Source organism: Solanum verrucosum, unplaced genomic scaffold, assembly GCF_900185275.1.
Source record: "Solanum verrucosum unplaced genomic scaffold, falcon-dt-bn FXZP01000060.1, whole genome shotgun sequence".
Lineage (NCBI taxonomy): Eukaryota > Viridiplantae > Streptophyta > Magnoliopsida > Solanales > Solanaceae > Solanum > Solanum verrucosum.
In genome coordinates, this window is record NW_026020129.1 from 7,394,604 (window position 1) to 7,422,516 (window position 27,913).

The 27,913-nt window shown below is 33.8% G+C and overlaps 2 protein-coding genes and 1 pseudogene across 5 annotated transcripts; 1 reads left to right on the forward strand and 2 right to left on the reverse strand.

Annotated features, from left to right (window-relative positions):
• Positions 1 to 5,963: 5,963 nt before the first annotated feature.
• LOC125826627 (uncharacterized) lies at positions 5,964 to 14,922 on the reverse strand. 2 transcript variants are annotated; one of them, XM_049505980.1, is made up of 13 exons: positions 14,458 to 14,922; positions 14,298 to 14,366; positions 14,016 to 14,123; positions 13,230 to 13,304; positions 12,329 to 12,490; positions 11,850 to 11,885; positions 11,485 to 11,591; positions 11,250 to 11,321; positions 9,335 to 9,383; positions 8,609 to 9,201; positions 7,376 to 7,588; positions 7,175 to 7,295; positions 5,964 to 6,334 (listed from the first exon to the last, which is right to left on the reverse strand). In XM_049505980.1, exons 1-13 carry the CDS (start codon positions 14,788 to 14,790, stop codon positions 6,263 to 6,265), a joined length of 2,010 nt encoding a protein of 669 aa, XP_049361937.1. In that variant the 5' UTR covers positions 14,791 to 14,922; the 3' UTR covers positions 5,964 to 6,262. The 2 variants fall into 2 exon arrangements, with proteins under 2 accessions (XP_049361937.1, XP_049361938.1); XM_049505981.1 differs by lacking the exon at positions 11,850 to 11,885 and having other exon boundaries at positions 6,181 to 6,334.
• Positions 14,923 to 16,166: 1,244 nt separating this feature from the next.
• LOC125826637 (uncharacterized) lies at positions 16,167 to 21,252 on the reverse strand. Of its 3 annotated transcripts, none has more exons than XM_049505993.1 (6): positions 21,130 to 21,252; positions 19,225 to 19,543; positions 17,864 to 18,311; positions 17,128 to 17,426; positions 16,559 to 16,931; positions 16,167 to 16,473 (listed from the first exon to the last, which is right to left on the reverse strand). In XM_049505993.1, the coding sequence occupies exons 2-5, from the start codon at positions 19,528 to 19,530 to the stop codon at positions 16,584 to 16,586; spliced, it is 1,401 nt and encodes a 466-aa protein (XP_049361950.1). In that variant the 5' UTR covers positions 19,531 to 19,543; positions 21,130 to 21,252; the 3' UTR covers positions 16,167 to 16,473; positions 16,559 to 16,583. The 3 variants fall into 3 exon arrangements, with proteins under 3 accessions (XP_049361950.1, XP_049361949.1, XP_049361948.1); XM_049505992.1 differs by having other exon boundaries at positions 21,056 to 21,216; XM_049505991.1 differs by lacking the exon at positions 21,130 to 21,252 and having other exon boundaries at positions 19,225 to 19,587.
• A 2,554-nt stretch (positions 21,253 to 23,806) lies between these two features.
• Positions 23,807 to 24,460, forward strand: LOC125826694 (uncharacterized; annotated as a pseudogene).
• Positions 24,461 to 27,913: the final 3,453 nt, after the last annotated feature.

Genomic DNA, 27,913 nt, shown 5'->3' on the forward strand with positions numbered 1-27,913 from the left:
ACTATCATTCAACAAACAGAAGAAAAAACAGAGCAGATCAAAGATTAGCAATTTAGGAGAAAAGTTGAAGAAGAGTGGGAGTGGGAACTTAAGCTTTTAAGAGGAGTAGGTGACAAGCATTCCTCAACCAAAGAGAAAGAGGTTACAACACTATGATCCCAAAATTGGTCTAATAAAATTATGATAAAATTATCTAGATTTAGAATTTATTTATTACACTCCATCTCAATTTACTTGACACTTGGTTAAGTTTTTTTTAAAACTAAAAATGCTTCTTTTTACAATAAAAAAAAATAGAGTTTTGGTGTACTTGACCAAGATTTTTAGAAATTTTTTTTATATAAGTTTAGATACAACAACATATCTAGTGAAATTTCACCAAGTAGAGTTTAAGGAGGTTTCACCAAGTAGAATTTAAGAAGGATAAAATATACACAGATTTTATCATTACTTCGTGGAGATAAAAATGTTGTTTCTAAAAGAATTTCAATTCAAGTGTATCAAACTCACGTAGAAGAAAAAAGAAAATATATTTGTGAATAGTGACAAATAGTGTTTTTCCTAAAAATAATTCCTTTTAGTATTAATGAAAGTAAATAAAAAATCAAATTAATTAATTAAACAAAATTGTACTCTTCAAAAGTATTTAATTGAAAAGTATTATTCATAATAAGCAAATTTTTGAAATTTTGATCAAATAAGTTATTTATTAAGCGAGTATCGAACAGCGAGAGAAAGATAAAGAAATAACTTATTTATTTAATTTTTGATATTTTCTCTGTTTATTTGTAATAGAGGTAAATGAAAGGAATTGTATTAATGTGTGATTTGAATATTTCATGGGAAGGCAAAATGGGGTAATTTAATATAATTTTAAGCAAAGCATGATCATAAGTGGATAAAGAAGGACAGCTAACATGCACATGCTGCCTTATGAAGAAACATTTCCTTATTTTCATTTACTATTAATTATTGCTTTTACCTTTACATTTATTTTGTACTATCTTCTTATTTTTCTTGTCATATTGTTCTTGCAATTCTATTTGAAAATATATATTTTTTAGTCAAAATTCTATTGATTAAACTTCTCTACTCCAGAAAAAAATGAAGATAAGGTCTTCTGTGTATATCACATTCTTTTCTCCAATTTCATTTGTGAGATTACAATAGATATTTTTGATATGTCAGCTATTAATTATTGGTGTATAATTAGGTTCTTAATAATCCAAATAATTAAATGTGTTTCTTTTAAATTTTTCCTAAAGATTTTGTTGCCATATTTGCATGGATCTTTCTCCCTTTTGCCTTATTTCCACTTATTTTTGTAATTGATGAATAAAAGGGCACATGATAACCTGTTTCCCACCCTTTTATGAGATCTATTTTTTTTCAAATCAATTCTAGAAAATTTCTTCTTCTTTTTAAAATTTTCATATTTATATGTGTCTTTGAGCGTATGTGTTTAGATGAATCACACGTAATAATAGTTTGGTAGGAGGTATTAGAGAAAATAATAAATACTGTATTAATTATATAGGTTATTCAATATTACTTTTACTCGTAGTAAATCAAGACATTGATAAATAATATTATAAGTATTATTTCTATTCTAGTACACCTCATTCAGTTAACAAACCAAATGGGCAATAAAAAATAATACATGTCAACAAAATTAATTTTATCGTTATCAGTATATCATATTCAATATTATTTTTATATTTTTTACCAAACGACCACATTATGCAAAAAAATAATTCATTACTTGTATTCTCTTCTCATTTTTACTTGCCTAGTATTCTGAAAATATAGTAATACATTAATATGGATATGGCTGGCTTATGCAATACTAACTAGAAGTCAAGTAAATTGTTGGGTTTGTTGTAACTAAATCAGACGCCACTGATAAATCTTTATTTTCTTTTCTCATTTACCTTTTAATTTGCTTTACATTTTATGCATGAGAAAATGGTCTAAAACCCTCCCACCTATACCCGAAATCTCAACTACACACTTCAACTTCACGAGTATCCTATTACCCCCTTGAACTTCATATTTCTCTATTTTCTACACACTCAAACGCTCAACTTTTGTCATTACCAGATATACACATATGCTTGTATACATGCGCTAGGTGGGCCCACTTTCTTCAATTTTATTTTCCTATTTATTTCAGATGCAGTAGACCCCACTCTCTTTTAACTTATTCTTTTAATTAGGTTAAAACTCTCAATTCCAAACATAACCAACAACATGTCTACTCTTCAATTGAATATCAACCTTTCTTCTTCTTCTTCTACATTATTCTTAGCAGTAATGCAAGTCACAGTGACCCAAAAATTGTTCTTTTCAAGATTACTTGCTCCGCTACCCAAATAATTTTAACAATGTCATTTATCATGTGATGTAATATTTTAAAAAATAAATAAAATTGATCTATAAATGAAAAAATGGATGTTGCAAATTGGTATTTTCTAAATCAGTAAATCTTCAAGTTCAGATGTAATGGTGAAGGAGTTGGAGGAAGGTGAAAAGAATGGGTGTACATACATTGTGGTTCTATATTTATGAATTGAAGAGGGAAATAACTTATTTTTGGGCATTGACATGGAGAAGAAATCTCAAGCTCCATAGCTAGATCTAGTCGACTTTACAATTTTATTTTTATGAGTGAGAAAAATAACTTTGAACCCTGAATCTAGTAACGATTTTTTTTTACAGAAGATTAGAAACTCTAAAGGTTCAAGATTTGAAATGGAAGTTACCATTGAAGCTTTGAAATGAAAGACAATCGTTCCCAAGCTTCAAGCTTTTTATATGGCATAAGAAAGGAAGAAGAAGGAAGATTTGTGGGAGAAAAAAAGCTTAGAAATGCAAGTTGTAATTGAAAGCCTTAATTTTAGGTTGATTTGGACTTACACGTGGATTCCAAAATGCAGATAATGTGTTTTAGATACATCCTTACGCTCCTAAGGGAGGTGAGAACACCTCCTATGACAGGTCAGCATTTAAGTGTGTAGAAAATAGATAAATATAAAGTTCAAGGGGATAATAGCACATCCGTGAAACTGGAGTGAATAGTTGGAATTTCGGGTATAGATTGGAGGGTTTTAGACCATTTTCTCTTTTATGCAAAACAAAATCAAACATGAAATTAAAAGAAGAAAAGATTCTCCCTCGTGACTAATTTCTACTCAATTTTTTATATTACAAACGTTAATATATTACTTTTTGTAACAAAAATTGCTTTAAACTTTTATTTGTCTTAGTTTCATGAAAAAAAATCAATATAAAAAAGTATAACTACGTAGAAAATTAGGTGAGTCTAACATATAGAACACATATATAAAACAAAAAATCAACCTAGCTAAACGGTGTAATTTTTTTTTATAAAGGAGTGACTGCACTTATTGATACATGGTACACAAATGAATTTTTAGTGTGGAAATTTAAGTTCGATTTTAAATAATTTTATAGCGACATCGACTGTATGAGTAGTACTCTCATTATTCATAAATTCTAGATACGCCTCTGTTGGTGGATGGAGAAATTGAACTACATAAGTTTTTATTCCGTGATACAAATAAATGTGTTCTAATCTTTGAATTTTATTTGTCGTGTATCCCACAATCACATGCTTGATTTTGCTTAATCCCAATATTCTTTTATTATTCTTCCTCTTTTCACATTTAAATGTTTTTCAAAAGATAAACGTGAAAGCCAATTTACATTTTAATGTCAATTTATTTTTTAAAGATGATATTCTTTTATCAACAAACTAAAATGAGAGTGTGTCATTTTGTAATCCGTCCACTCATCACCAAACCTTCGAGTTCAAATTTTAGATATGAAAAAAAATAACTTAATAAAAGTGTTTTTTCTTTAAACGGAATTTTTAACGATGTGAAACAAGATTAATCATGATAGAATATGAATAAGGATCAAACATCAAATTAAAAAAAAAAAAAAAAAAAAAGAGTACTATTTAATATGTGCAAAGTTTAAAGTGGACAAATAAAAATGAAACGGAGAAAATATTTTATGTGTATGCAAGTTTCAATGCAAAAGCAATGTGACTTTAGCCTCTCTCTCTTTTTCAGAGCAGAGAAGCTGTGCAGTGATAGTACTAAAAACACTATTCAATGTTAATTTTGCCGTTAATTCTTCTTGTTTCTTTTTCTTCCAGGTAGAAAAGGTTTTTCTTGTCGATATTCATATTGAAGTCTATTAAGTAGGTGTTTGGTCATGCGATATCATATCACGATATGGTATCGTGAGATGGAATCAGCGTTTAGACATGCGATTTTATGCTGATTCCATCTCATGATTCCATATCATGAGATGTGGTTCCATATTCTCCAAAAATGATGATATGGAATTATATGGTAATTCCATATCATGATTTGAGATATTTTTAATACAAAAATTGATCCACAAGTTTATATTTTGTTAAAACAACCCCACATTTATATCTGCTAACCATTTATTTCATATGTAAATAAAATTTATAATCACATCATTACTTTTTAAAATTTATTATTCTCACCAACATAAAATTTATTATTCTCACCAACATATAGTTACTTTAACTCACACCAACCGATTGTTAAAGTGATGAAATATTTATGGTCTATGAGCATGAAAATATAGTTGTGGATGATATTGAACAACAAATGGCTCAAAGTAACAATGTTGGTTCGTCTTCTCGATCACATGATCGAGAAATGCAAGTTCAACGTGAGGAAATTGTCCGTACTATGTGGGAGGATTATATTAAAGACTAGTACACTACAATTTATGTTCAATTTTTTTTATTAAATTAAAGTTAGATGAAACAATTACTCAAGTGGAGAACAAATAGTTTTGTAATAATTTATTATGCGATTTTATAAATTTTTATTTATTTGATAAGATTGAATAAACAATTGAGGCTATTTTAATAGTTTTACAACTTATGAAATTTTTATGTTTATCAGAAAATATACAACACAAAAATTTCATATCGTATGTCCAAACAAAATTTCAATTCCATATCATTATACCATATCATGATTCCACATCATGATACCATATCGCATGGCCAAACGGGCCCTAAATTTAAATTTGTACATTACGAAACTCATTTTTGAGTTAGTTCATCAAACTCGAAATATTTAATTAAGAACGAAGAAACTCTATCATTCCATCATAACTCATATCAATAGGTTGAAAAGGGCGCTGAAACTTCTATTGTTGCAGAACTAGTAGTACTACTCTAATTGAATAAAAGTTTCTTTTCCACTCTTTTTTGAGAACATATTACACAATAGTACAAGTTTTCAATTCTGCAACTAGGATTTTCCCGGATTTAGAAGTAGCTCCTCCTTTTTGTAGTAACTTTTGAATTTTGTTTCATAAGATCTTTTTATGTTTTAAAAATATTTTAAATTATTAACCAATATAACTTATTATACTTTTTATATAGTTTTATTAGATATGTAAATTTTATTTTAAACTTTCATTCTAAATTCACAGGCCAAAATTTAACTCTTCAATGATGTCACACGAAATGAGACGAAAAATAAATATGATATAAGTATGTCATTAACGGGGAGGCCAGGTGTTGTCCCTCAACGCGCTTGATCGGCAAATTTTACTATGATATGTTAAAAATAAAATATAGTCTACTATAATTCCACGAGACACCACAACCTACCACCTCCCACCATCAACAGTACTAAGTAATTCTATCAGCCAAGGCTAGGACAATCACCTAGTATTTTTTGTCGCCGCTGAGTTTTGAACTTGAGACCTTAGGTTTCTCAACCACTTCATTAACCACTAGGCCACACCCTTCGGTGTCATATATTATACACAACTATGTGGACTCTTCCTGATTTCTGTTACTCCCCAGAAGCACTTAGTTTCTCCCAAATGCCTCGATGCATGATCTATTTAAATCTTGTCAATGCACATGTATCATTGGCCATCATAAGACTAGAACCAACTTAGAACTCTTTGAGGGACTAAAGGAAAGAAGTATATCTCCACAATATCTTCTGATAAAGTAATATCTCCTAAATTTTTTACTAGATTTGCAAATGCAAAACGTTTCCTACCAACAGCTCAACCGTGTACTTGAGACATTGTATAACCCTAAAACTAAACAATTGTGAGTAAAGGGAAATCTCAAGCAAAGCTTTCTTCCTGCTCGTTATCGAGAATTTCCGCAACTAACATGTACCTACTTTCCCTGACCTGTACAACATGATTTAAAGGTAGCAGATTATTCTGGCTTGCCGTCGCCACTTCTCAAAACCCATGCTGATTTTTCTGAATGACATAGTTCCTTCATAACCTGCACAAGCATAGAAAATTATTTACCATTCAGGAAGTCTTTTCTATAATATATCAGGAATTAGACAAAAGCAATGAAGCTTCTGCAGAAATTTCAGAAAAATCATTGCAATTTGACCGCCGACAATATTTCATACTGGAGCTCATTCATAACACAAGATTCCATGCAACTTACCAAACTATAGATCCAATAATAAAAAGAAGGGGAAAGGAAATAACAGTTCTTGAAACTCGATGGAAAATGAAAAAGGAAAAATTCTTTTCAACTAGCAGAAAAAAACCCTTTGTTTTTGTTTCCACAGGAAAATGCTCCAATCTGCATGACCCTTCTTCTAAGTGGCATTCCTAAAGCAAACCAACTGTGCCCACCAATCTATAGGAATCAAATCAGTAACACCTTTATTGACATCCCCTTTTCTTGCAACTCTGTCCAACGCTTCTTTACCATGCAACTTATCAGTTCATATACATCTGGTGATTGAAAATGCTAAAAAGCGAAGTAGAGCTAAAATTACTTAGAGAAGGTGGCTCAAAGACCTACAATCAGTAGGAGTCAATGTAGACTTGGGTAAGATAGAGCACAACTAGTTATACTATGGTTTTGTGATGTTGCCACACAACATTAGGTTTTTAAGTACGGAGAAGTGTGAGATGTAGAGAAACGCTAATTTTAAGACCCCTTAACATGCCTTCAAAGACAAATTACTTGTAAGTATTTAAATAACCCAAAGTAGGTGCATTTCATTGATGGACTAATTCAAAATTGAAATCACTACATCAACTACAATAATGTCAAGAGAAGATATTCCTTAACTCTCATTACAAGAAAAGAACTACTCACCTTTAGAAACTCAACATTGGTAATATCCCTATTCAATTGTAACTTGGCAGCTTCAGTTACAGATGCTTTCTTTAGCTTGGCACTCGGTCCTTCAGCCATAAAAAGATCAATTACAACTTTCCTGAGAACCAAAATTATGTATTAGTCGTGGACCTAGGTGTTCATCAAGCAGTTTTACTTATAATAGCAATGGTTACTAACCTCAATGTGTCATACTGTGGATTATCTGGCGACGACTTCAAAACATAGACACCATGGATGTTTACAGCAACCTGATTAATCACTGCCTGTATCTCCTCTTGAGGTGCATCAAAAACATCAATGGATGCAGTTATAGCTTTCCTTGGAGCTCCCTTTGGAGGATATGACTTAGAAACTCCAAGTTTTCGCAGACCTTGGCGGATTTGTTGGAAACTGACAAAAAGTAAACAGCGGATTCTCAATCTGTTAGGGGTCACAAATTTAGATGAAGAAAATCATGCTAATAAAACAAGTCATGCACATTTTCTCTTGAAGAACAAAAATGCTCTGTTCCTTCTAAATCTTAGACAGGTGAGGCGCACAGGAAAAAGATAATGTAATATATTCTATGTTATGATCCATTTCCATTCTAGAGAAGTAAAGTAGATATACAACATACAAGAAAGACAAAGCATGAATCGTGTGGTGGACAATTAGGACCTAAATACTCGCACAACTCACCTCAACTAACAAGTCAACATAAACAGGACTTTGAGGGGCAATGGATCAACACTGCTCAAAGGTATTAAAATATTTGAAAGCAAAGAAATATTTCCTATAACTAGACCATCTCATCCTTTTAGAAAACTGGTCATACATGGGATGAAACAATCAAATAGAGGAAGGGTGAAATCATGAAGAATAGTGTTAAGAGGTAAATGACTTACAGGGCAGATTAAAAAACCACCTATTTACACATTCCTTAAGATCCAAAGGATAATATCAAAAGCCATTAAAAAGGTGATGCTATTACTTATTAGTGAGACAAGATTAGGGAGACAACAGGTGGCTGAAGTTGGAGGGAGCAAAAGCAATTTTAGAAAGCCCGGACATGATCGCCAATTTTAGAGCAATCAAACCAAGGTCAATAAACCACCTCAATGACCCAGGTTTCTGCAAGAAACCGTTTGGCCATGCGAATTTATCACAATTTGGAGAAGTGCTCCAAACCTATTTACCAACTCGGTCTTCATCAAATAAAGTGCTTTATTCTCTCCTTTGCAAAAAGTATAACCAACTCCAACTTCATAAATTCCAAATAAAAGTGAAAATTATTTGAAATCCATGGCCAGACACCTACTTATTCTCAGACTCTAACAATTTGTGTGACTAAGATGAATACCCAAAATCACTATTCACTGGATACTAAACAACAAAAGCAGAAATTTAATAAGTCATTTTCAGATATCTCACCTGCAAACCTTATAAGTTCTAAAAACTTCTTGAAGCGCCTTTGGCAAAGCTTCTCGAATTTCTTCGGACATAGATGTTCTCAAAAGTGAGCTAGAAGTGGGCTTATCACCACTTGGCAATGCAGGAATGTCGGCATTAGGGTTTAAAGGATTCTTCATAGTAGGCCTGTTTCTTCCTCCAGGCAAAACATCATTGATCTGTTTCCCCAAGCACTCCCAGGTAGCTTGCTGCTCTCTCACAACATCACCATAAAGGTTTTCAAATTTCTTGTCAGGATGCTCTTTGAGCTTCCAATCATTCAGGTCAGGCCTCTCGACAGCTAATGATTTTAGTGCTGGTGTCGCAGCTTTAAGGAATTCAGGCCTCCTGCCAAAAACTGACTTTTTAATTAAGATACCCTTGGTAAACTCGTACAGAACGAAATTCCTCGCTAAAACTTCAACTCCACTATTCGTTCCATAGACTAATGAACTTTTTGGAACCCACAATCCTTGAACTAATTGTGCATATATTTGGAGGACTCTTATAATCTCATCAGCAGAATTATCTGGCGCTAGGTGCTTTAAAGCATCAAAACGATGAATTGGAGGCCCCTGTTGCAAAATGAACTCAGATTTAGAAATGTGCTGCCTTTGTGAGCTATAAGGACATGGGGCCATGTATATGAACATTGCTGAAGGCATAAGAATATGCATGCAGCGCACAATTCAAATAGTGGGTACAAACCTCAAGAAGCCAAGTTCTAACACGTTCTTCAAGTGGTAATTGAGACAACCTGAAAACCATCAATTTGACAATTTACAAGCTAGGACCATATAATGGGAAATAATGTTTAAGATAGTTGAGAAACATGGCATATCAAGAAAGGCTATCTATTCACATGTCAGGGATATTAGAATGAAGAAACAGCAAATTTCTGGCTAGAGAAAAAAATAAAAGAATCACAAACAGAAGCAATTCAAGTCAGAGGTTGCATATTTATGTCAAACTATGTCAGGCTGTCAGCACGGTTTCATTTATTTAAACACGTCTTGAAGACACCCTTCACGTGCGGGCCTGATTCTTTTTCATGGGACAAGCACGTGAAAAATTCCTTTGATAATAGTGACGGTGAAACTCAAAGTAAGGACCTCTTTCTGCTTTGATTTATCCATAGAGTTGTTTATGTTATGTTATCTTTACAATTTACATGATTCACTTTTTCTTCAGTAAAAGGCACGCTTCAATTGTGCCATGCAATTCAAGTCTGAGTAACCTCCTTTTCCTGCTTAACTTACCACTTCATGGAGTTAGTATCTACACCTTCATAGCCCCAGCAGACCCATGGACAGAGCTAGAGTTTCGGTTACAAGTTCAGTCAATCACAGTAGCCTTGGTTCAAACTCTATTATTTTAAAGTTCATTGAATTTCTAATTTATTTTTTTTGATAAAGCAAAGTTGTATTCCTCAGCAATGAGGGTATGCTGGCAACCATCAAAAAGATTTACATCAGTGACCCAAAAAAGACCAACTCAAGAAAATGCTACTAAACTTATAAAGAAGAGAAAAAATTTAAAATTTGTCCAGCATCCTTTAAAGTTCATTGAATAATTATAAATTATTAATTAAGAACCCAGTAACTTCAAACTAGAATACTTAACCCATATGCTTCAAATCTTGGCTCTACCTCTGAGTAGATCAGAGATTATTTTTTTTTTGGCTTTTCAACACTGACAATACCGAGAGAAATTAGAGTCTAGACTGTTTTTGAAGTGTCTCTTAGAGGGAACACCAATATGTACTTAACATAAAATATAGAGCAAGTCCAGCCATCAAAGTCGGGGGAAAAAAGAATAGACTTGCTACTAATAGATCCATGGCACAACATTTGCCAATGATTAGCTAGACCTTCGTGTTTGAGTGATTAATAGCTTGCATGCCTTTCTTGTGTTTACATTCTCTCTTAATTTTCCCTCAAATATTATTTGCTCCAGTTTCATACATGGCCAAAGATTAATTAAACCTCCCGATGTTGCATTCTTAAAAATCCCCTTCACCGTATTCTGTTGAGCTTGATTCTGTTAGTGAAATTCTCGCTACTCCCCGTGAGTCTAAGCCAGAGTATTCCTGTGCCCCCTCTTTAACTAGAGAGATTTTTCCCCAGCTCAGAAAAATGTATCTACAAATTTAATATTATGAGAATTACATTCATTGATGTTGCAACTAGACTTAATTGCTATGTGAATCTGTTCTCTGACATTGTAGGAAATTACCAGTCCATCAACCAAAGACAAGTCAATTGCTAACTAAAAACACTAGATTATGAACAAGTAATCAAAGATCATCACAAACCTCAACTCAACATTATACAGAATGCAAAAAGTGAATAAATAAATAAATAAATACAAAGAAAGAAAGCAAGAAATAAGGAAATGCATTACAGTAATTTGCAAATTCCATGGAAAAGAAAAAGAAGATAATTTGCAGGTAGTGAAATAGTCCAGCAATACTAGAGGATGATAACACCCAACAATAAAGAAGAAGACGATCTATATGATCATAGATGTAAATAAATTTTTTGTTTTTGTCCTTAGCAGCTCCTCCAAACCTTTCAATGTCAAAACACACGATGTGAAGGACCAATTAGAGTGGCTGCAATACCTTGTTCGAAGAATTTTTAATCTGTCAGTGTCAGTTGGTCTTCCAGGACAAAAGGCATTCAGATAATCAACCCTGCATATCGAATAAGAAAAGAAAACTGGTATTAGAATGAGAGTAGATAAATGTATGCTGTGAGGCAGGGAAAATGCTTCTTTTAGTTGTCCTGAACAGCAGCAGTTTGCCCAAAAAAAATATCGTTCAAGCAAAGAAAATTAAACCATATTAGCACACATACGGGCTCATTGAAAATGGTACTGGAGAGCCTTCCTCCAAGGCCATTTTCTGCAGATATCTGGCTGAAATGTCACTCCTAGCCCCATGGTATTTTAGATGTAACCAATGCTAAAACAGGAAATAAAACAGAGATTAATAACTTCACAAGGATCTGCATCAATGAAACTGTTTGGAATGATACTTGCAACTGCGTGAAGAAAACTAACTGCTCTTGAGCAAATATAAATAGAAAACACTTTCAACAGAAACGTCAAACCATGTAGGTGAAAAATCAGCAGCCACTCAAGCTAAAGAACAATATGGAGAGTTATTAGTTCATACTGAAAAGCAGAAATTTTGTGAGTACATGTTCACAGGTGTTCATACCTCTCCAATATCCTTTTCTATCCCAGGTGGTTTGTTCTGCACAAAAGGTATATGTTTCAAGAATAAATCAAGGGAAAGGTAACACACTTTTACAAAAAGCTTGTACAACATCAAGGAAGGATAACCTAGTTGCAAAAGATTCTCCACCTCCAACAATAAAGTTGGGGTTGACTCGAGTCACCAATTGAGGCGAAGTGGAAAGGCAGGTAGGTGTGGCATTTACCATACAAGAAAAAGTAAGACTTGAAGTAGCAGACTGCTTAACTACTGAAGACCTATCTTTAGGCATTCCCGTTATCATTATTTATCCAAAAATGTGGCAAACCTAGTAAAGCAGGAAATGGGAAGTCCTTGACATATGATATTTTAAGTGCTAGCCAATGATCTGTGCCATAATATCACATGAAAAGTGGTCATATACAAGGTCCATATAAGTTGAGCTTAGGAGCTGTCATCAAAGAGAAAATCATGAAATGAACCTGCTTCTTTGATGGTCCCACGGGCCTTTTCTCCTTGACGTCTTCATTTTCAACACTTTTTCCATCATTGTTGGTGGTAACGTTCTTCTTCAACTCACTTTCCTTAAGATTCCGCTTTGATGGCCGGAGTTGTACAACTGCATGAACAGGATTGAGGTGTAACTGCATAACAAACGAGAAGCAAGAGCGTGACTATGGAGAACATTAGTAAGCTTTAATATTTTTCTTTTGACTGCAGAAATGAGCTTCAAATCACTATTAGCAAACCCAGAAATTTAGTTAAAGTTATTCACACCAATGTATATAAGAAACAAAAGAATATAACTAGAATAATTTGACAACATTTTACTATTAAGGAATAGTTTGGTGTGAAGTATAAGGTATAATAATCCCGGGAGAAAATGCAGGATTATTATCCTGCATTTGGTTGGAGGTATTAGGTAGTCCTTGGATTATTTATTTATCCCACCATTTATACCATAGTGATGGGATAAGTTATCCAATATACTTGGTGGAATAACTTATCACAGAATAATTAATCCCTCGATAACTTGTTCCCAACCAAACAACCCCTTAGTGGCAGAACTTGGGGTGAATAAGAGAGCCAGAAGCACTATACTATTATAGCAGTTCCAGACCGCTAGATAACAGTAGAGTCAGATTTGACAGCGGATGATCTGCTTCAACTTGAAGCTGATATAAAATTGACTTGATTACACTTGAAGTTGAGAGAGTAGCTACTAGACATTGTTATGGTCCTAATTAGATTTTTAAAAAGAAAAGGACAACAACTGAAAAATGCATAAGCACACACGGAAACTGCAGAAGACTAACTACTAGTCAATCAAACTTCATGAGGGAGTTAAAGATGCATTTAAGCCATCAACAACAAATTGTTTACCTTATCACCAATGAGGACCCCAACAGCATATCCAGAGGTGCAAGTTGGTAATGGCATCCATGATGTAGAAAGCATCTGGAATATGAGAAACAATCAGATTCTGGCTAAAGAAATTAGAACTGAAACTCCTGCTAAGGGAACAAATATCAAGTGCAGAGTTTCCAGAATCTAAATGTCAAAGTTCGCAAAAAACAACCTCATTATCCTACACCTAACAGCAGAGTTACAACCAGGAAACTGGACGATATATATGTATAAAGCGGCGGCCGCAGGCTTTGAAGGTGACAGGCACCACAATTTTAACATCTTCGTGCCATTTAACTAGTTAAAGTTTGACATGCAACTGACTTGCACATACAGACATAATTTGATGAAAAGCCAAACGCCATGGCAACACAAGGTGGATTTTACTTTTTTTTAAAGGGAGAAAAACTGACCTTAGCCGCCAATTGCTAGCAACACTAAGCCTATCTCTAATAATTTTATGCTCAGAAACTAGGTAAAAGGAGAGCATATGTATACATATACGTGTGTGTGCACGCGCGTGTGGTGTAGCTTTTTTATAAACACCTAGACTATTACATCGAGTACGTGCTAACTCCCGCTAACTACCAAAAAATGTACCAGGTAACTCTACCCAGCAAAGGCTCACACAGATGAAAAGAAATTAACTAATTTGTTCTTTGTCTACGTTGCGGTTTAAGAAGAGAACAATATATTATAAAGTCATGCTTCCATACATCTCAAAGATTCTCTTTACATTTTGAGAGGATAAATCAAATGAACCTGCTTTTTTATTGTTGCAGCATGGACAGAGTCTCTGTCAAAATTTTTAGAATCCAAATCTATTGCCAAATCAACCTCCATTTCTGCAGTTGAAGGTCTCAACCTCACCTGAAAATATAAAAAAACGGAATTCAGAACTGATCACTTAAACCCAGCCAGTCCATTCTTATCTTTAACCTCCCATTTTCAATTTACTCTTCGAAGCTACTGATTCATTTGGCATAATAAGCAATGACCAATTTATTCCACCAAATGAAAACATTAAAAACAATTGTGACTCACCTCTTGGCATCTTTCCTCCAATTCATAGGGACGCCATACGGCCCTCAATGGATATTGAAACACATATAACTGACAAACAAAAAGAAAATTATACTCAACAAATTAAAAAAATGCAAAATTCAACAAAAAGACAACACATTTCTTAAATCGAGTAATCGACCTGAGTGCTGGGATCAAAGGAAGGGTTAATACACACATCAATTTCACGAACAACTTCATCATGATCGCTGTCAGTGACTTGTCCTTCATCTTCTCCCAGGTAGTTTTCTGTAGTCTCTCCCCCCAATGGAACGTCGTCATTACCTGTAACCGCTCCGTTTTCGGCTAACGAAACACTCAACTCTTCCTCTTTAGTCAAAATGGCTGAATCAGACTGTGGCAGTGTTTCAATTTTTGGTTTGGTTTCTGGTTGAGGCTTCAATTTAGAACTTTTAGGAGCAAAACGGGATTGCCTGGTCGGAACTTTACTTGGACCGTCGAAGTCCAAATCCATCTCCGCCGTGTACTTCACCGGAAAATTAAGCTTCAATCCGGAGGACGGAGGGAGGGTTTAGGGTTTATTAATTGAGGCAGGAAACATGGAATTATAGTGAACTAGAACCAAATGGAACAAAAATGACTCCTTGTTTTCTCTTTCCCTTTTTGTTCTTCTTTAGTTCTAGTTATTTAATTAGAATTAATTTCATGCTAAATAGAATTATTATTACTCTAAACCAAAAAGGAACTATTCGTACGCTCTGTTTGGATCATTGTTACCCATTGTTTCATAATGTATTGTATTGTATTATACTCTATTATATTGTATTATATGGTAGATACAATGTTTGGTTAGACTGTATTGTTTGTTGTTGTTTAATAACATTTTAATTATTTGGTTTGATTGTATCGTACTGTATTGTAATTTATAAATTTATTAAAATATTCTTAATTTGGAAATATTATGTAAAGATATAACTGGAAAAGGAAATTAAGTAACAATGGGAACACACCAAATCGGTTGTTCCACAAAATAGGGGTTTTCATTGTTACGTAACAACGAAATTTAACAATACAATACAATACATTTTAAGTAATAATCAAAACAAACATTGTAGGTATAGTAACGATACAATACAATAAAATGAGTAACAATGATCCAAACAGAGTGGTAGTGTCCATTTGACACACAAAAAAAATTGAAGCAGGGGCTTTTGAATTCAGGAATAACATAAATAATGCATAGTTTGACTATGAATTTTAATGAATGTGACAGTTACGGGATTTAGAACTTTTAATACTTGAAAGTCATAATTTAGAGAGTAACATGGTAAAATACGAGCTTTTGATTTTTCAGTAGGTTTAAATTTTTTTTAAAATATATGAATATAAAAAAAAATACTTTCTAATCTGTTTTTTCTTTTATTTAGTAGATGTCTTTAATTGAAGTTACAAGATAATATAATCCGTAATTAAAGTGGCAAGATAACATAACCCGTATAGACCCAAGATTACATAACCCGTAATTTACGCATATTAACTCAAGTTTTAGAGTTTGGTCAGGTTAAGATATAATTCATTTGGTGACTTAACCTATTTTGATTCACTAACAAAATATGCCAATTTAATACATCTAGATGTATTTAATAAGTAGTGTATGTTGAAAATCTTAGGAAAAAGGCTCTATCAATTAAACGGTAGGACATTCTCATAACTTGAACGTCCTTGAAAATATTTCAGCCGATGTAGGTGTGTATCCTCACGATTCACCAAACTCTTCTAGTATGAAACTAGGAGAACAGAAACTAACTAATATTATAAGAATATAACCCAGCAGACTGAATTATGACATTCAAGTATTAAGAGAACAATAACTCGCTAAAATCGCCAGGATTATGAAAAATGTATCACTCATCATTTGATCAAAAGCTTCTTGATGCATATGCAAAAGCAGGCAAGTATACCATGGTATTAAGAATTTCCAAATCTCACGCCAGAATTCAAACTTCACTAGTCTAGATAAATGTACCACCACTAACCCCAAATAAGAACCCTGTTTCAATTGTCTTAACAACATCTACGGTACCATACTCAGCATCTCTCATGATGTTTCTATATCTCCAAACATGACTTGCGCAGACTGATTCATCGCAGTGAACCTGTGGACTCCACCAACTTGCATCCTGAAAGTTTTGAAGTCCTAAAAATAACAGAGCTAATGCTTTAGGTGAAACGTGAAATGAAACTTATGACTCTTACCTTGTCGAAAGAGTAAGACAACTCACCACAAAAAAACTCCAATCTATCCATCTAGTATCGATTATAGGCTTTCCCAAAGTCATCACGCCTCTGACGCTGAAAGTCATCGTAACTGTCATGTGGTCTTGATGGATGATAGTTATCCATAGGGTTTGGATACCTTCCCCTTGGTTCCATTGGTATGTTGGGTCCAGAATAATGTGGATTATCTGCAGAGTTCTCATACTCTTGATATCTCTGTTGATTATAACCGCCAAACCCAGAGGCTGGCATTCGTTGTCCTGCCAGCTGTTGCCTCCTTACTGCATCAATTTGAAGAAACTCTTCCCATTGCTTTGCATGTTCAACTCTAAGGATGGCCAATTTCTTCATGTAGTTCTCTCTTACATCTCTGATGGCCTAAAATTGACAAACCAAAACAAATTATCACTAAAGACCTTGCATAAAAACATAACCTGACTGGAATTTAACACATCTGCATGAGGGACTTCAGAGAAGGTCCTTCTTCAAAGCCAAAAACAAGTCTGAAATCTAAAAAAAAAATCCAAATAGAAAAAACAAAAGGAAAGATGAAAGTTAAAAGTAAATCTCATACCTCTCTATGCTTGTGATTTTCTTCATCTTCTTCCTTGTCCCGAATTCTTCCTAGATCTATGGCATCCTTTTGGTATTCCAATTCAACACTCTCTAAGGATTGTGGAACAGAGGGGCGGTCAAAATCACGGTTAGATTTCATGTCAGAATCACGTCTACTCGCATCCCAACCATCAGACCGGGAGACACCCCTGCCCTGACCATGACCATCATATGAATTATACAAGTTACTCATATAAGCAGCACGTGCCGGAGACTTTGACAGGCTTGATCGACCTCTAGCTCCATCATTACCATAAGCTTCATCAAATGAAGAGTGGGTTAAGCACTTCCAGTGAAGAACTCTAACAATGATGGCAGCTTTAACATGGCAAACTATCTTAAATTCTCATAGTGAACCCATCTGAAGCAAACGAGTCTCTACATACTTTCAGTGAAAATATTCATTGGGGGACACAATCCTTTCATTTGAGTCCACCAGGAATGTTACATCAGAATCGAACAGAATGCTTGAAAAGAACTTACCTCTTGCTGCCACAAAAAGAAAAGGAAAGATAAACTAAGTAATGTGCATTACTAAAGCAAATAAATCAACATCAGAACAAGCCTGTGAAGTTCATACAAAACTTAATTGTGAAAGTTACATGTAGAAGAGAAAAATAAGAAACAAAAAGCAGGCTAAAAGTAAAAAGTGTGATCTACTTGTAGAAGAGACAGTGGACTATTTGCTTTCCTACCTTGTGAACTACCCCTTGCAATCTTGTGAAAATCATCATGACCGCGATCATCAACAACCTTCTCTTGTCTTCCGTACCTATGGTGTAACTGTGATGCACTCTGAGGGCTGTGATTGGATCTCTGAGAATCAGAACGTGCCATACGAGCGCTAACAGGACTTCGGCGCTCAGGTGACCTTGATCTGGACACCTGAGAACTAGAAGGACCCTTTTTGTCGGCGTCTTCTTTAATTTTATGTACAGCATCCACTCCTTTTCTTAGGATCAATCTGTCCTTCCCACTGACTATAATAAACTTCTCCTCCATTTTGATTTTGCAGCCAACATCCTTCTCAATTTGATTTATAACTTTCTCGGTGAACAAAGCTTTCACATGGCTTTCCCTTGCAGGCACTCTCTCAAAGAAATCTTGAGACTTGCGACTCGCTCCGAGAGTAGATGGACATCCCTAAACATGGTTTGTTTAGCACACAAAATAAATTTTGACCATTTGCATAAGCTCTTCCATGAGTCTATGGGAAAAAACCTTTGACAGATATGGAGGTACACACCCTTTAGATTTTTTGATACGCAGCCTCTTTTATATTAGTTAAACAGTAATAACATATTCTTGTGCAAGACAAGGTTTGTTAATAAAGCCATCATCTGTTGGCACAAAAGAGAATCGTGGTTGGGCTTGATAGAAATGGCATGCAGAAGGATCATACGCAAAAAACTGCCAGTCAAAGCATGCACACAGCTTAACTTATTTTCTTTAGTTCAGAAGGATCATAAGCAAAAAAATTGCCAGAGTTTAAGCTCTTAGGCGATCGGTTTTAGTTATCAAGTGAGATACTAGTATATGCAAGAAAAGACACTTTTTTGAGAGGTAGATACCAGTATATGCAAGAAAGATATCTCATGGATAGATTTTCAATTTTCATACTTATCCAAGCCAACCCAAAAGAATGATTTAAAAATTCGTTAGTTGGAACTGGAGTGTAATGACCAGTTTATAGTATGCCAGCTGACCCAGTATATCAAGAAACAAAAGTGGATGTTGCTCTACGAACATCTGATAACTGGACAGCAAGGGTAAGATGAAAACAACTGCCTTCACCAGAAAATAAAAGAGAATATTAAGGAGCGAGACTGTGATAACAAAAAAAAAAATGAACTAAAGTTCTCTCACTAATTATTCTCAGGAAAAAAAATCAACATCCTAGAGAGTAAGCATGAGGAACACAGGAAATTATTTATTAAATGGTTGACTAAAAGTAAATATTTTCTGATATAACCCTTGTGATCCTTAAAATATCTCTCCCTCCTCGACACACAGTAGTAACAAGAATAACAATAAGAATCCCAATACAAAGCAGTACCTGAGTAAAGTGGCCCGACTCTCCACATATTTTACAAATCATTTCTTCCTCCTTCCGTTTCTTCCAGTTTCGCTCAGTAGCTTTGGATTTAGCTTCCCAAACCTTTGCTTCCCTGCTAGTAAAATCCGTCGGCACAGCATTGGGGTCGCGGGTATCCTCTTCTTCCTCATCTGAACCAACATGAGGCCTTTTTTCTGTCACAATTTTATCTTGTGCCTTTGTTGTGTTGGATCTAACAGGGCCAGTATATTCCTTGTAAAGATCACTGAAATCATCATCAATATCTGAATCTTGCCTACTAGACATATCAAAGAACACCCTGGTTTGGAAATAGAAAAAAGAACAAGGAAAGACGGAAAACATGTTACTAACATCTAAAAAAATGTTAATAACACAGACAAGAACAAATTACACAAACAGAATTCACTACAAAATACTATGGTAGCAACCTTAAATGTATTTTGTACTATAAGCAGCCTACTTTTTACAGATAAGGTACATCATTGAGAAAAAGGGATTAATCCATATAGAAGATGTACAGAAAAACATCTTAAAGGTTGCAGTTCCAATATAGAGATTTTAGGTAATCACATATTCACTGGGAATGTCCAATAAGCTCCATACGTACATAAAACATATCAAATTCCTGTAGATGTGGCCTACAGAGATTTATTTAGAAAGGCTCTCATATTACTCTCTCCACATGTCCACATGATTTCCTGAGAAGAACATTTTAGGCTTCCGGCATTCCATTTCTTCTACCTCTCAGCTACATGACTATTACATCACCCACAGCCAAGCATAAACCTTAAAAAATCAGAGTGTTGTACATAACATTATATTGGCACTGGGAATATTTGGAAACAGAAACAAAGACAGTAGATCAATCTGTGTTTGCTTTCAAAATTGAGTTTGGACTGCTCACTGCTATTTCAAGGATAACATCAAAGTCTCAATCAAATTGACCTGGTTGAAGTACCTTTCCCTACTCCCCCACTATTGCTATCCCGGCTGAACTAAACCTTTTTTAACAGAAGTAATTTGTATTATTAACAAACCAGCTCTTAAAAAAAGCTGGAATGTAAGTCTACAGTCTACACTAAAAGCTAGTGGTGATAAACAAATGCTCCAGGCCTGAATTAAACTTTCTGTTATTATACTTCATGTTGTGTTATAAAAAATATATATTATAAAGTCTAATAAAAATTGTCATCTGAATTTAATCTAAACTCTAATCACACAGTATCAAATTTATTATTTCCCATCAACAAACCTTCAAGGATTATTTACTACATATCTGTAATTCATAAGCTTTCAGTCACACCACATTATACTTCTTAGCTTCTTCATTTTCTTCTGGCTAGCTACTCAAACATAAAATGGAATACATGATATCCAACCTTTAAAGTTCCGTTAATATAAAAGTTGACAATCTAATTCCTGCACCAAACACTTTAGGCACTACAAGAGAATATTTCAGCTCTATTCTGATCCTTTAGTTATGCATAGATTGAGACATGAATATTTCCTGAATTCTTCGAAAGTCATATTGCTTCTATGCAGATGCATGAAATGCAATTTTAAGCAACTGCCATAAATAAATCAACAGCAGAACAATCAATACCATAAACAGTACAAACAACTATCGTTCAAAGAGAACCAAGGTTCAAATTCTAAAATATACAAACCACAATAGAATGCAACCTTGTGCCGAACAACAAGCATACTATTATCGATTAAATTCCAATACAAACAGCAAAACAGATACAAAATGAGTATGTCAACATTAACAAAATACAAAAAATAACGAAGAAGCAAACTGAAAGAGTACCTGAATTAAGCAGTCAAAATTCACCGATTGATTTGATATGTGTTCGAAAGGAAAAAAGGTTAAGCCCTACTTACCGGAATCGGGAAAGAAGCTAGGTTTTGCTCTCTGTGTATGAAAGCGGCGTTGTTAGGAGGAGATTGTGGGGAAATGAGCAAATTTGTTATTTTTCCGACTGGGTAACACTTGGTTGTATCTCACCGTTCATCTTATTAATCCTACGGTCCTCATTTGTGCTTACTTCTTTTGATATTTTCTTTTTCATCCCATCCTTTTGGGGTTTTATGGATTTGGCCCCCTTACTTCTTTTTTTCTTAAATAGAGGTAGACGTATATGTAGGTTTGTTTAAAATCGAATTGAAGCTAATAGCTCGAATAAAAAAAATATTGAGTTATCGATAATGGGCTATTCATTTTTGAGTTTCAATAACAATTTCGATTTGTTTTACATCCAGTTATCGATTCTCAATGGTTTGAGGATTTTTCTTGACTAACTCAATAGTAAATTAGTAAATTTTATTTATATCATTCCTATATAGGATTTTTGACTTGTGATTTAGATTCATACTTTTATTTCTAACTATCTCGAACTATTTGTTATTTTACAAGGTGTTATGTTTGTTTTTTAGCAAAATGTAATTCATGTGCATAGTTCATCTGAGTAGTCTCCTTATTTCTAAGTGATCTTCAATTTTAAAAGAATGTGTACATTTTTAACCATTAAACTGATAATGATAAAGTGATGTCTTAGTGATTCTATAACGATTTAGAATATCTACAAATCGATAATCAATAAGTTAAATCGATAAACATCAAAATCAAATTGAACCGATTGGTACATATGCCTACATATAAGGATTGTGAATGAACACTACTAGTTCCTTGGTACCCTTCGGGGTGGCCCAATGGTTTGAGCTTGGGACTTCCATGTTGGAGGTCTCAAGTTCGAAACCTCATGCCAGAACAAGGGGTTTGCCTTCTGGGTCGAGCTCGTCGCACCAGGCTTGCCTAGTGCGGGTTACCTCCCTTGTGTGGTTTGCAAGCTATTACATAGGAGCGGGGGTTTTACCCTATGCGCACCCAAAGGGTAGCGATTACGGGTTTCCATTGTCATCAAAAAAAAAAAAACCTACTAGTTCCTTGGTGTTATTTGAATTGTAAATTTGCACATTTTGATAAAAGTTTTTAAGTTATATTAAATTTGTACTCTCTGATTCACATTATTTTATTGTTATTATTAGTTTTATTTATGTATTTCCTTCTTTAAGCTATTTTGAAATGATTTATCTAATTGAGTGGTCTATCGAAACATAACATTTTCACTTATACGAAATAGATATAAAATATAAATACACTTTATTTCATTAAATCTCACATGTCATATTATATTATACTTTATAAACCGTCAAAGTACTATTTGGGCCTAGCTGGAAATTTGAGTAAAAAAAGGATAAATCATCAACTAGAAAAATAGATAGAACATAATTAGTTGTTTTTTTCAGCAGCATATGCATGTAAAAAATTGCTCTTATATATTCATGAAGGAAGTAAGTCATTTAAAGTAAGGTAAAAAATTGTTCCTAAATTATGTTAATGAAATAATTTGTCTTGCATTAATAATTGTGTTCAAATACATTTTATCATTGCTAGTTGATATTAGATATAATTTTAAACTATATCAAATAAAATAGCTTTGTTTTTATTTTTTAACGGTAAAAATTTAGCCCCCAATAAAATCATAGGTCATATAATTAAGGATAGACATTTTCAAACGAAAGACAAATTTAAACTTTTAACATAATTAGCAATTTGACTATCCCCTAATTTTGAATTTTAACCTTTTTTCTTCTTCCTATTTGTCTCTCCTCATCACCATTTTCATCATAAATAACTAGATTTTTACTAAAAAGTTGTTAAAATATAAAAAGTAAATCCGCGACGAATATCAAACTTATCGGGCCCTATCTATTCGGGAAAAAAACCCTACCCTTCGGACTCCCCTAACAAACTTTTCTAATGGAAGACAATATCATTATATATGTATTAAAAAAATTGCCTACTCTTAAAAAATATCATTTTTCAGCGAATAAGTGTTGATCGATACTTTCCAATACATATAATTCTGAAACTGTTTATCATCACCTCCACCACCATTTTGTCTTTTATTTTCTTCTCGCTTTATGTCATTCTACGATTATCTACATTACAAAAACAGAATGTACTAAGCGAGTTGAACATGCAATATAAAATACTATTTTCATTCAAATATAAAGTCACATGATCGAAAAGGGAGAAAATGTATACTCTACAATTTATTTGATATAATTTATATTTTATAATTTTGCCCAAAATCAAACATAAAATCTTCAAAATTTTATAAAATTTACATATATAAAATTAATAAATATCACAATAAATAACAATTTGGATACTTAGAAATCGTTTGATGTAGGGTATAAAGTATAATAATTCCTATAATAGAATGCAGGATTGTTTTATCTCATGTTTGGTTGGAGATATAACTTGAATTATTTATTTCACTATTTCTATCATTGTGATGAAATAATTTATCTCGAAATAACTTATTTTGAAATTAGTTGCTCCCAACCAAACGACCGCTACCTTCTCTGCCAATACAACTCAACAATCTCAAATTCTATATAAACTTCATACACACTACAATCATTTGAGCGCTATCTGTCTTTCCAATATCACAATTTTGCATACAATTTCGCTCCCAATTCAACTCCAACAATGGCGAATTCACAATCTTCTTCTCAAGATATCATCAGCATGGCCAAACTCTCCCGAGCCCACACCACATTCTACAGTATTCCTTTCTACAGAGACCAAATCGAAGTAACAGTTACAAAGAAAGGTTCAGAAGTGGATCGATGGATTCAGCAAACAGTTCAAATTCACCGTTGAAGACTTCGCGAACTCCTCGTCGGTCTCGACGTCGAGTGGCGGGCGACTCGAAACCCCGCCGAAGAAAACCCCCATGTTGCGCTCCTCCAGCTCTGCGTCGGCCTCCGCTGCATCATATTCCAACTAATTCACGCATATTACATCCCGAATTCTCTCTTCTCTTTCCTCGGGAACCCCAATTTCAGCTTTCTGGGTGTGAGTGTTAACGACGATTGTGTGAAATTATACGAGAATTACACGTTGTTTGTGGCGAATCCAGTCGATTTGAACAAGCTGGCGATGGGTGTTTATGAAATTGAAGCGTATGGGAGGATTGGGTTGAAGAGAATGACGCATGAAGTTCTTGGAAAAGTGATGGAAAAGCCGTATCATGTTACGATGAGTGATTGGGATTCAGAGGAATTGGTGTATGAACAAGTTGAATATGCTTGTATTGATGCATTTATGTCTTTTGAGCTTTGGGATGAAGTTGTTCTATGAGTTAAACAATCCCAGGGAGTTGCATTGATTTTTGGTATCTTGTACTATTACGAACATGTATGATAATCTTGAATAGTCTATGATTTTCTTGATACTGGTATGGAATTTGTGTTGATTTTCTGAGCCATTATAACTTCTTTACTGTGTACATGGAGAAAATATTTTTCATAATTTTTTTTTGGATAACATATCACTCAAGAAACCAAGTTTGAAGTTTTCGGGAAGAATTTGAGTTCACGTGAATCTATGCTTTCTTTTTCTTAGGTATACAATCAATATTTTCCTCATAAAATACTTAGAAAAGTGTGTGTGAACCCAAAAGCTCAAGTGAGCTCCTTGGTGCAATGGTCCATGAGTGCACCTAAGTGTTATTTCCTATGTTTCGAACTATTCTTCCATAAATCATTTTTTGAAAAAAATATTATATATCCGTCTACTTTTAATTGTCATAAACAATAGTAACTTTGACTAATATTTTATGATTGTATTTTTTCATCATATTGATATGCAAAAAATTGAAATCTATAGTACTTTTTGTATAGTTTTTGAATATCTAAATTTTTTGTTTAAAATATTGAATTAATAAAATCTAATTTAATTTTGAAAATTAATCAAATTAATTTTCAAAAAATGTAACATAACAATTAAAAATGGACAGATAGATCAGAGGACTGAATTAAAGAAGCCGATAAGATATTGCAAGCCCATGAATTATTTGTATGTCCTTAATGCGTTATCTCTCTCACTACTGTTTCAATTAGTTCTTCGATCTATTTATTTATATATAAGTTTGATTGGAATTTTGACAAAAAAATTGAATCAAATGGATCAATTTTTCATTTTCTGAAAAAATGAAATGGATCAAACCCTTCGATTACATTGAGGGGTCGTGTCATAACCCGAGCCTACACAGTGGACGTGGCAGGCACTCGAAGACCATTGTTGGTTCCCAAGTGAACCCTCATCCTGGCTGACTACAAGTGAAAAACTGATTAAAGTATACAAAGCTTAAAACTGAATAAAATCAATAACTCAAATACAAAGCTTTAACTCAAATGAAAAACTCTGAATAAAATAATATATTCAACTCGCCATAAAATAGGCAACTTAAGTCTTTAAAATATTTAATAAAATAAATGAATAATACAAACTTCTCATCTACACTGACTATCTATGAAGCCTCTAACTGATAAAGATGGAAGCCGGGACAAGACCCACGACATCCTAACTAAACTGAAAAGTAAATGAAATCCTCCGGAAACAAGGAGGCTCACCATAGCTAACTCGAACTCTCAGATGTATTAACAAAGCTCATGTTGATGATTTTGAATACCTATGTCTGCATCATGAGAAGATGCAGGCTAAATGGCTCAGTACGTGGAATGTACGAGCATGTAAGGGAAAGTCTAAAGCATAAACATAAGCTTGAAACTTGATAAAAAGGAAACATACTTGCCTCTTCTCAAACTTACTCAACTCAAGGAATACTCATGGATATGATGCTCAACTCAGAGATTAGATACTCAACTCAAAGATATGATACTCAACTTGAAATACTCAAGGATAATGCAATAGTAAAAGATGCAATATATGGAAAGCTTATAAAACAGTAAAAGCAACTTAGTTCGTTAAAGAAAATGCAATAACAAACTCAATTTTACTTATATAATAAAGTAATATAGTTTCTGTGGGAGATCCTCTAACCGACAACCATCACTATGAGCCTAAGTGGTGATACAACGTCTTGCCCACACAGCCAGAATTGTCTTATACTTTGCCGTCATATAGAACACTTAACTTAGTGGATCCACTAGTCTATGCTAAAAGCATCTTAAGGAGTCATCTAAAAAGTATGATCATTTACTACCCATGATAGCTACATGGTTTATGGAGACTTGAGTTAATATAAACTCGCATCCCCATATCGGTGCTCAATACTACTCCCAAAATATACTTAGCTCATATGTTTATAAAAACAAAACTATTTCTTTGAATTGAGATAATTATTCAAAACTTAGCTTAAAAGCTCTCTTGGAATCGATGTTCCCTTTTCTTGCTCAAATGTGAAAATATTTATAAACTCTTTAGGAATACTTAGTTCCCTTATAGCTTTTTGAGAAATTGACTCAACTATTTACTCATTGCTTAACTTGAAATTTTCAGTCTTAAAACGAAGTTAAAACATTTATAAAAGACTTTACTCTTACTTTTTACTTAACTTCAAAGCTTAAGTCTTAAAACAAAGTTTAAACATTTATAAAAGACTTCTTAAAATATGGTTCATGCCGAATTATGGACATGAACGACTCAATGCAAGGTTTTCAATAACCATATATAGAACTCGATACTTGGAACTCAAGAACTTCAATAATACTACTTACTTCAAGAATGCTCAACTCAGAGGGTTCATGCAGAATTATGGACATGAATAACCCAACTCAAGGACTTCATGGGTAGCATGTAATAGTCCAATGATTAGGAATGTAATCTCAAATGGGTTAGAAACTCAATACTTAAGACTTAGGACATGAAAATATTACTTCTCTCATAGATACTCAACTTTTGGAGTTTATGCGGAATTTATGGGCATGAACGACTTGACTTGTAGGTCTACATAACATTATGGAACTCATGTATACAACTCTTCTCTTTCTCTTGCTTACTTCCTCAAAACTTAACTCAAATCGATGATGGATCTCAAAGGATTCACAATTGAACTCAAACGCTTTCTTAAACTTTACTTTTAACTCTCTCTTGAATGTGAATTATGAATTCAAGAGTTATGGTTTATGATATGAAGGATCTCATGAATGACAAAGTAGATTCATGAATAAATTCTCCTCATTCTCATACTCACTTGCTCGAGTCTTGAAACAAGTTACTAGAAGTTGTAGAAGACTCCTCAAAAGAACTCGAAAGGACTTTCTTAGAATGTTCGAAAGAATTCTCAAAACTTAACTCTTAACTCTACCTTGAATTTGAATTATGAATTCAAGGTTATGATCATGTTAGGAATGATTTTAGGTGTTTAGAAGTAGCTTAGAGTAGTTAGATTCGAAAATGAGTGAAGGTGCACTTTAAACGAACTCAAACGGGGAAACCGACGACAAACTGGATTTGCCAGGCGACCCTGGCGCTATGGGTGGCGCGGGGCGCCAGCCCCTAAACTTCAGAAGTGGGTTTGGGGCGCTCTGGCAGGCGCATCGCGCCAGGTCCCCAACCCAAAAAATTCAGCAAGTTTCTTTTCTCGTTTTCTCACCCTATTTCGCCTAGAATCGAATGGTTTCTTCCCCAATCACTTAGAATTGATTACTTAACATAAGTACACTCTAATATACTCAATACATCCATTAAAACACTCACTTTGATATCAAGAAATCATCCAAAACCCAATACAATAAGATTTAGAATGAACTTCAAGAACACCTATCAAGAACTCAAATCTTTCAACTT